The 10412-nt window shown below is 35.4% G+C and overlaps 1 protein-coding gene and 1 long non-coding RNA gene across 2 annotated transcripts; both read right to left on the bottom strand.

The window, feature by feature from the left end:
* Nucleotides 1–1934: 1934 nt before the first annotated feature.
* LOC122292340 lies at nucleotides 1935–4479 on the bottom strand. The gene is made up of 2 exons (XR_006236903.1): nucleotides 2498–4479; nucleotides 1935–2396 (listed from the first exon to the last, which is right to left on the bottom strand). It is a non-coding gene; the product is annotated as an uncharacterized LOC122292340 (long non-coding RNA).
* A 999-nt stretch (nucleotides 4480–5478) lies between these two features.
* On the bottom strand, nucleotides 5479–8372 carry LOC122292337 (elongation factor 1-alpha-like). Its single transcript, XM_043100635.1, has 3 exons — nucleotides 8217–8372; nucleotides 6845–7326; nucleotides 5479–6731 (listed from the first exon to the last, which is right to left on the bottom strand). Exons 2-3 carry the CDS (start codon nucleotides 7304–7306, stop codon nucleotides 5850–5852), a joined length of 1344 nt encoding a protein of 447 aa, XP_042956569.1. The 5' UTR covers nucleotides 7307–7326; nucleotides 8217–8372; the 3' UTR covers nucleotides 5479–5849.
* Between the last annotated feature and the right edge of the window lie 2040 nt (nucleotides 8373–10412).

Raw genomic sequence — 10412 nt, 5'->3', positions numbered from 1 at the left:
TTTTATGCTAAAAAAATCAGGAAGATGTTTGCCCAGAAAAACTCAGGACAGGAGAAGAGAAGGTTCAAAGGTTTCAATGGGGGTTCAAGTTCAGAAAACTGAGAAAGAAGCTATAAGCGAGACACTAGAACTGTCAAGGACAATATTCAATGCCATGAATGTCATAGTTTTGGTCACATTCGATTTGAGTGTGCAAATTACAAAAAGGCCAAAGAGAAAGCTAATGCTGCTTGCTTGACTGATAGTGAGTCTGAGTCAAGTGACTCACAAGAGAATTCTCCCATGAAGAAAAATCTCAACTACATGGCTTTCACTTCCTCTGTTGTAGGGAAAAGTCATAGCAGTGAATCAGTGGTTGAAATTGAGAGTGTTTCTGAAAATGAATCTGGGAATGAAGATGACTTGCAGGAAATCTATGAGAAGTTGTATAAGGAATGTGTGAAATTGAGAAAACTCATTAAAGCGCATATTGAGGAAATAGATTTATACAAAAGAGAAAATGAAGGACTCCAAGGCAAACTAAGAGAAACCATTGGTCTAACAGATGAGTTACAAAAGAGGAATATGACTTTGGAAGATAAAGTGACAACTCATGAAAGTGAGCTAACTTTGTTAAATACTAAGTTGCATAAATTCTCCATTGGAACAAACCAGCTTGACAAACTCCTAAGTTTAGGAAAGTCCTCTAGTGAGAAGAGTGGTTTAGGCTACTTTGAAGAGAATCCTGATGCTCCATCAAGTTCAAAAGCCTCCTATAAAAATGTGAGAAACACAGTGTTTGTTCTACACCAGCCGTGACACTTGCAGGAATTTATTTGACAATACTGAGATGAATATGCCCAATGTTGAAATTACTGGATCCCAGCTCCAAGAAATAGTGATTCAGAGTCAAGAAAGTGTAAGTGGATGAATTTATTTTTTCCTCTGATTTTGAATGTATTTATCGACACAACATTAATATTTGGGTTTTTATTCTTTATAGATGCGGTTTGGGTTGGATGGATCACAACCGTTGAAGTATGGGATGGATGGAAATGACATGGATGGATCACAAGGCAGGGAATGATTTATGGGTATTTTCATGTATTTTTTGTGGCCTTTAATCACATATTTGTGGACTTTAATTTATTTTGGTGGACTTTATTGTCTTTTTGTGGACTTTATTGTATTTTTGGTGGACTTTAATTGAGCTGGTAGATTTCTGAAGATTGAATGTAGTTCATGGCATTTTTATGGGAATTTAGAAGATTTTTGTGGATGGAATATATTTTGTGGCTTGGACGAGAGAATTATATGCTTATTTTGTGAATTTAATTAGATTTTGGTAGATTGAGTTGAATGTAAATTCAGGGAATTTATTAATATATTTTTAGTTGATATTATTGAGTTATTAGAGTATTTTGTGGCTTGATGAGAGATTCAGGGCATTTAATCAATTTTTGTGAATTTTCAAGATTTTTGTATATATTTGTAGATTTTAGGAGTATTTTGTGGATTTAAAAGGAGTGATGTTGTGGCTTGGATGTGAGAATACGCTATTGTATTTTATTCTGTACATATGGTTGGTACCTTGAAAGTATTCTGTACAGTTTGGATGGAAACTCTAATCTTAAATGATCGACCAGTTTTGGTGATGTTTTAGGATTTTGTGCAAGTTATACCAAACTATATCTGCCAATGAAGTTTCCAGAATATGGTTTCTAAGTATTCTTGTTGAAATGTTATGAATATGGTTTCAAAATTTATCTTGTTGAAATTCTGTAAATATATGTTTGTATCACATTATGTTAGGGGAGGATCTGCTTTAGTTGCTGAATGGTGGGAGGTAGAGTATATAACGTCCAAGCTGGAGACAATAAAGAGTATGAGTGTGTGTGAGTTTGCCAGGTTTTAACATACACATTTATAGACCAGTTTCTAATACAAACAATCAGTTCAACGACACAAATAGAAGGGCGATTTATACATCATCTAGTCAGTTTGTAGTCCAATACTTCAGTTGACTACAAAGGGACTACAAACACTTCATATTACGTGAACTGCACGTCCAATACAAATGCAAAAGTCGAGTACAAAAATAAAAGTCCAACATAAGTGATGGTTTACAAACACTAGAATGATGATTACTTGGATACTACAAAATAAAATGCAACAAAAAATGCAAATGCCCAAAAGCTAAGGGGAAGCTGTGTGCGTCTAAGCCTAATCTCAGCTTCTTTATTTTCAATCTCAACCACCCTCCCTTCTAGCTCAATCTCCCTCTGCTCGACATCAAGCAATTTCTTCTCAAGTTCTTTTAGCTTCCTTAATAGTGCTTGGATGGTCATTTCTCGAAGTTCAAGCTCTCCCATCTGATCTCTATCTACCCATTTGAAAAACTTGCAATATGATAATCCCTACTCAAATGCAGCAAATGCCCAAAAATGTTAGATGATTCAGTTCATACAAAATCATGGTAAAAAAAAGGTATTTTGTGTAGAAATTTAAATGTTATTACCTATGTATTGTACTTTGGACACCCTAAGAAGGGTCGTCCTGGATTTCTTGCAGTATTTGCATATCTCATCGTGGCTTCAACCTCACAGTAACATTTAGTAGAGGATGAGGAAGAAATTGATGATGCTGATATTGTTAGATCCCCCAAAATCACAAAGTAGTTAACTTGGAGAGAGTTTTCAAAAGAGTTTTCTGTGTATGTACTTGTCAGTGAGTACATGATGAGAGAAACGCAAAAAACATAGAAAAAGAATTAGAAGATAAATTTAGAATCCCAAAAAATCATTTCATAAACCACAACAAAATATAACTGGACAGAAAAAGAGGCCAAAATTGTCAATCTCCCAACCATGTGTTGCTCGAATAATATCTACATCCCAATTAATAGAGGCATTCAATAAGTGATGGTTATACTGCTATTCAAATATGTTTCACAAATTATCAATCAATTGATCTAAAGACTAAGACCATAAAAGCTTTGGCTGGGTTATTTTAGTTCCTTTTGTTTTCATCCAAGCTTGAGCAAATTTATAGAAAGCATACTAAACAATTAACCCATCCCAAAAATGGAAGTAGGTGTCCATGGTTTTTATTTACAAAGCCAAACAATTTCTACAAACTTGAATACAATCTTCACTCGGAATAGGGAAGGACAATTAGTACAGGGCATCCATTTGAAATAACTAAATTTACTTGGATAAGAAAACAAAATCGAAACTCAATCAACTACCAGTTTGTTACAATTAGCTACCAGTTTCAAGATTGTTATAGATTACAAACAAAAATAGCAGAGCTAAAACTTTTCAAGGGCTTATTGAGGCCCCTGCAAAGCCGGGTTAAGGACAAAAGGGTTTTTTTTTTTTCCTATGCAATAAACAATACAGAACTCAATCCGTTTTTTCTTTTCCTATGCAATAAACAATACATAACTCAATCCGTTATGCTGCTTTTTGAATTGAAACTACTCGATAGAATCTAACTTCTTAATATGCACAAGAGGAAAGGGTACCTCAGAAACTCAATGAATCTAAGCTTCAAGTCTGCTACTCCCACAAGTTCTTTGGTTCCATGGTCCCCCAGGCTAAGGGCAAAAAAAAAAAAGAAATTTGAGAAGGGGGTGTTTGGAGGTCTTTTAGGGTTCATGGGTGTTATAGGGCTCGTGGAGAACACAAACGCTGACTGTGGAGAAGACGAAGGGGCCTTTATTGGATGGGCTTCGTGAGACGATGACTTCAGTGGAGAAGACGAATACAATGGGAGAAGAAGAAATGGAATGCGGGTTTTGCTTGGCTGAACACGGTGACGAAAATGACTACTCGAAGACGATGGGGCGAAGCATCAAACGGTGACTTTTGTGTCGATATGGGTTTTCGAAGGGGAGAAAAAGATTGGGGGTTTCGATGGGGAGTAGATCATGATGCTGGGATGGGGGTTTTGCTTGGCTGACCACGACGACGATGCTTTTGATGGCTCGAAGACGATGGGGCAAACAGAGGGGAGACGGTGGAAGGTGGACTATGTTTTGGGATGAGGTTTCAAAGGTTTGAAGGAAGACGAAAACCCATTTCTTCTCTTTTGATTCCATCCCATCATATTCCCTTCCCCCTAAACAAAAAACTGTGTTTTGAATTTTTTTTTTAATAAAATAAGTTAGTTGATGTGGCTTTATGCCACGTCAGCCGAGGCTGCGCTAGGGCCAGGCCAGTTGGCCATAGCATTTTTCTGCTTTTAATATCATAATCAAGTACAACGCGAAGGATGTTCATTTGTGCTAGGGGTGTAAAAAAAAACCGATAAACCGGTAAACCGGACTGGACCAAACCGGTGGCATCGGTCCGATCCTGAGGTTGTTTTCGGTCCGTTACCAGTTTTAGTTTTCTTAAAACCGGTTAAAATCAGTCCGATTTCAATTTTTCTTTTTCTAAAACTGGATCGGACCGGACCGATTTATATATATTTTAACTTTTTATATTGTATATAATATTTATATATAATATAAATATATATCATTATAGTCTATAATACAATTATAATATATTTTATAATATATTACAATATATTATCACTATAGTATTATATACTATAATATACTATATTATATAATCTATAATATAGTACATTAAAACCGGACCGAAAACCTATAAAACCGAAATACCGGTTTAAAAGGGTAACCGGTACGTAATCGATTTTGAAAAATGCAAAACCGATACATACCGATTCGGTCCTAAATTTTGTTCAAAATCAAACCAAATCGGACCGATTACACCCCTAATTTGTGCTATAAATATGACAATTTTAAAATCAGAGTTTGAATAATAAAATAGACGATAAATATTAAGTGAAAAAAACACTACCCTTTACCACATAGTTTATTCAGGTATAGTTCCAACTTTGAGGAAAAAAAATTGAAATCAACGTACTTAATGCTTAAAGGGGAAAAAGTCGGAATACAACTTTTAAAAAGAATTTAAAATTAGAAAAAAGAGAATATATATATATATATAGCATAAAATAACTTATTAAACTTATTAAAATAACTTATAAAATAACTTATTATACCTTTGTATAGTTCAAAAAAAAAATAAAAAACTGATATGAAGATGCATGAAAATTTAGTGATGTGCTGGCATCTTTACAATATGTTGTTAACAAATGTATGTTTACAAATAACACTAATTCCTTGTTCGAATTGCTTTGTAACGCCAATTACGACGCTGCATGTGGCAAGGTTTGCCAAGTAAGATGAGACACAATTATATTATAAAATTTCTACACATTAGTACACATTACAAAGTTCAAACTTGTAATGTCTACTAACGTGTTGCTATGAAGTGAAGTTATCTCGCTAAATCACAATCAAACTTAAACAAGGCTAGTCCAGATGAGTGGAGTCATTCGATCTGATCTTCTGGCATGGCATGGCTTGGCCAACTTACCCTCTCGCCAATTCTGATCGAACCACTTGAAAGGTGAGAATTCAAGTATTCAAATAAATCAGAGATTATTTTGAATGAACATGTTCAACAGTAATGAGAATCTAATGGGACTCTGGAAATCAGAAGTATTAAACTAAGCAAGAACGAGTTCATATTAAGCAACACGAAAACAAAACTTTTGAGCCGCCTCAGAATTATCCGAGGCACCTCGACACATCAAGATTGACTGGGAAACAAACACAAACTTTGCAACCATACCCAACTCTGAGACAGGGTACCCAACATCGAAAGCATCAAACTTTGCCTCAAAAAATAAAGCATGCAACGTCCAAAAGCAGCACAAATACGGACCAAGTTTGTATAATAAGCTTCATAAATATGACCTGCTGAAATTTGAATATTATACTGCTGCACGTTTCACTTCTTCTTAGCAGCAGACTTGGTGACCTTAGCACCACTTGGATCCTTCTTCTCAACACTCTTGATGACACCAACAGCAACGGTCTGGCGCATGTCCCTAACGGCAAAACGACCAAGAGGTGGATACTCTGAGAAAGTCTCAACAACCATTGGCTTGGTGGGAATCATCTTCACCATCCCTGCATCACCGTTCTTCAAAAACTTGGGCTCCTTCTCCAGCTCCTTACCAGATCGCCTGTCAATCTTGGTCAAGAGTTCTGCAAACTTAACTGCAATGTGGGAAGTGTGGCAGTCAAGCACTGGAGCATAACCATTGCCGATCTGACCAGGGTGGTTCATGATGATGACCTGGGAGGTGAAGTTAGCTGCCTCCTTGGCAGGATCATCCTTGGAGTTGGAAGCAACAAAACCACGCTTCAGATCCTTCACAGCAACATTCTTCACATTGAAGCCAACATTGTCACCAGGAAGGGCCTCCTGGAGAGCTTCATGGTGCATCTCAACAGACTTAACTTCAGTTGTCAGTCCGGTTGGTCCAAAGGTCACCACCATACCAGGCTTGATGATACCAGTCTCCACACGTCCAACTGGGACGGTTCCAATGCCACCAATCTTGTAAACATCCTGGAGTGGCAGACGGAGGGGCTTGTCCGAGGGCCTCTTGGGCTCCTGGATCAAGTCGAGAGCCTCAAGGAGGGTAGGGCCCTTGTACCAGTCAAGGTTGGTTGACCTCTCAATCATGTTGTCACCCTCAAAACCAGAGATTGGGACAAAGGGGATCTTGTCAGGGTTGTATCCAACCTTCTTTAAATAGGACGAGACTTCCTTAACGATTTCATCGTACCTTGCCTTAGAGTATTTTGGGGTTGTGGCATCCATCTACAAGTAAGAGACCACAAAAGAAACTCAAAGTCATATTTAACCTCAAATCATAATAACCAAGAATGGACGGAAAAACTAATGTCATCCGCATAGTATAAACAAAAGCTCACTTTGTTACAGCAGCAAATCATCTGCTTGACACCAAGGGTAAAGGCCAGCAAGGCATGCTCACGGGTCTGACCATCCTTGGAAATACCAGCTTCAAAACCACCAGTGGTGGAGTCAATAATGAGGACAGCACAGTCAGCCTGTGAGGTACCGGTGATCATGTTCTTGATAAAGTCACGATGTCCAGGGGCATCAATGACAGTGCAGTAGTACTTGGTAGTCTCGAATTTCCACAAGGCAATGTCAATGGTGATACCACGTTCACGTTCAGCCTTAAGCTTGTCCAACACCCAGGCATACTTGAATGACCTCTTGTTCATCTCAGCTGCCTCCTTCTCGAACCTCTCGATGACACGCTTGTCAATACCACCAAGCTTATAGATCAAGTGTCCAGTGGTGGTCGACTTTCCCGAGTCGACATGGCCAATGACCACGATGTTGATGTGAAACTTTTCCTTACCCATATTGGAATGTTATATAGATGCTGTAACAAAAGTGATCAAACTTCAGGGGACAAATATACCAATATGCAAAAGCATAGATATACATCTACAGGTCCTGGTCATATCGTAAACCAAATCAAAATATAACTCAGAAAGAAATTTCACCATCTTTAATGGCAACTTGACAGTTGCAAACTACGAAAGCATAAAAATATCTTGGATTCTATATAAAACAAGTATGCAACATAGTTGACGTACAATCGCCAAACCTATTCAATCTAAAATCGATCAATTCCTAAAAGGGTGCACGTTTGAAGGATAATTTCACTGACTCATCAGAAAACATGGGGGTAAAAATAGAACACTCATAAGATTAGATAACCCCATTAAAGGGTTGCTTGGAACACTATTAATAACACACCAGATCAGAAGCAAAGAATAAACAAATAAACATTTCATGTTCAATGTTCATAGTTTATCCCTGATCAACGGCCAAATGTTTTCTGATAAGAAATCATCAACGAGTAATTAAAAACTAAACCAAAAAAGTAATAAAATCATACGAGATCCGCTAACAAACGCAGGACAAATCAAATAACTCTCTAGCTAAAAAAAAATTCCCGAAAAAGTTGTATAGTCTCTGTGAATAGAGCAAACTAAGATCCTGAAGCCATCACAAATCAAACACATCCCTTAACAATAATCTTCACAGAAAATTAGGATTAACAAAAAAAACACATAAATGAAACTGATAAGTTATAAAAAAGAAAATTAAAATACTTATTCAATGACATAAATGAAAACGAATAATAATCCGACACATACAAATATTAGGATGAAAGCAACCCAGAACCATTTAATAACCGAAGCTAAAAAATCACTGAAAATAAATGAATCGGTGAAGCTCCGAACTAGCGAGTGAAACGCTCACCTTGGATTAGAGAGGACTCAGCGGCAAGGTGATAGTCTAAAGCACAGTCGAAAGAACGGCAATGCTTTGCTTGCTATTTATAATGACGAGAGGGCGTGTGGAGCTAGGGCTTCGTTTGAGAGGGTTTACACACGGTGAGATTACGTATGTACCCTTGAGAATTACCCAATTCACCATGGCCAGTTTAGAACAGAAGTTTGTTGATGCGCGGCGAAAGTGAAGTTATTGAAAAATTAGTGTTGCAAATAAAAAGTTTGTATTTCTTTTGTTAACCAGTATCTAGCCGGTTGGGAGAACCAATACAGAGCCAGCTTAGAGCATTTTTATTGGATTAATTAAAGGTATATTTAAATTTTAGTTAATATCACATAAATTTATATTTACCTATTCTATTTCAATTCAATTCTTATATTAAATTATTTATTTATTCTCTGTATAATAATAAAAAAATTTTATTTATTTTATTTTTATCATATTTTGTAATTCTACCAATTAAATGTTAAAAATAATTATATTTGTTGAAGTGATATAGTAATATTTGAGTATTTGTTGAAGTATTATTTTTATCACATTTTGGAGTGAGAAAATATTATTTTAATGTTTAGTGAAGTTACTGTAGTCTTCCATATTTGATAAATGAATGTAACTAACATCTAAATTATTTTAACAATGCTCAATTTAATGTGGAGTGTTTTTGGCACATATTATTCAAATTTTAGTTATTGAATTTTAGTCAAACCAATGAAAATGCTCTAAGAGTTCTAGCAATGGTGTAGACAAACTAATATTTAGCGAACAACTTCATTAAATCAAGAGAAAATATTGTGAGCAGCCACTATTCACTACTGCACACCACACATCTTATAAAAAATATCTATATATCTTATGAAAAGAATCCCTATACCTTATAAAAACTTATAAGTGTGTGGTGTGCAATATGAATAGTAGCTGATGTATAGTAAATCCCTTAAATCAACTATATTGGAAGAGCCAAATATAAATGTTCTGCTTACAAGTTACAATGTCTTTACATATTTTGATAGGTATTGTTCACAATCTATTAATTATTTTATTACTTATTTCTCTCTTTTCCTACTTGCTCTCTCTTTTAACCGAAGGTAAAATAATAATTTAATTAAAAATAAAATTATTAATTAACATATGATTAATATAATTGTAAAATATGAAAAAAAATTATTATTATTAAAATAATATGATATTATTATTTTAGTTAATAAATAAATAATCCAATATAAAAATCTTTCTTAAATGACAAAGGCAATTTCTTATAGTGCCTTTGCCAAGAAACTGGCTTTATCATTCAAGATATATAACTTTAGGTTTCATTATCCATCTATTAGTTAAAATAATAATAAAATATTAATTTTTAATAATAATTTTAAAAAAACTTATTCATATTTTTCAATTATACCAGCTGTCCAGCATAAAAAACCTGTCCAACGTAAAAAACTGTCCAGCATAAAAAAAATCTGCCTAACATATTATAACAATCCAAAAAGTGAAAACATTTTCACACCTGGCACCACTCATTGCACCTATTAAAGCAAATAATAACAATTCAAATCAGCACATAAAGGAGAGAAACCGCCCAAATAATAACAACTAATTTAAGTACTTATAATGTACCATACACAAACCAGCCCACAATATATGCCATTTTGGAACTTAATCCGTTCGTATACAAAAATTATCTTGTCATTTATTTATTTTTATCTCATATCATATAACATATTATTAACTATAATAAAAGCAGCTCTTCTAGATATAGTCGGGCCGCGCAACCGCTGGGGAGCCGGCCAATATATATATATATATATATATATATATATTATTAATTAAAAAGACAAGAATGAGAAGAAAGACATCAGCTCTTCATGTGGGTCTTGGTCGTCATTTGGGACTTTGGGTCTCTCGAAGCTCTCAGAGTTTGTCTCATCTGGGTCTTCTTGCAAATGAAAAAGGCAACTCTTTGGGTCTTCATGTCCCATGGGTAGATAAAAAAAGGTAGCTCGTCTAGGTCTTTTTCGTGCCTGTGCATGATGTAGTCATGGCCAAGCCAGGGTGGGAGGTTGGGTTCACACAACAGCAGCAACAACAGGTGGAGTTCAATGTCACTACTTTGCAGACTGAGATAGCTCTATAAAGAGATCATACGAGTGGAAAAAAAAAAAAAAA

Source organism: Carya illinoinensis, chromosome 13 (genome assembly GCF_018687715.1).
Source record: "Carya illinoinensis cultivar Pawnee chromosome 13, C.illinoinensisPawnee_v1, whole genome shotgun sequence".
NCBI lineage: Eukaryota > Viridiplantae > Streptophyta > Magnoliopsida > Fagales > Juglandaceae > Carya > Carya illinoinensis.
Note: the sequence above shows the minus strand (reverse complement) of the source record. Positions and strands in the feature narration are given on the sequence as shown.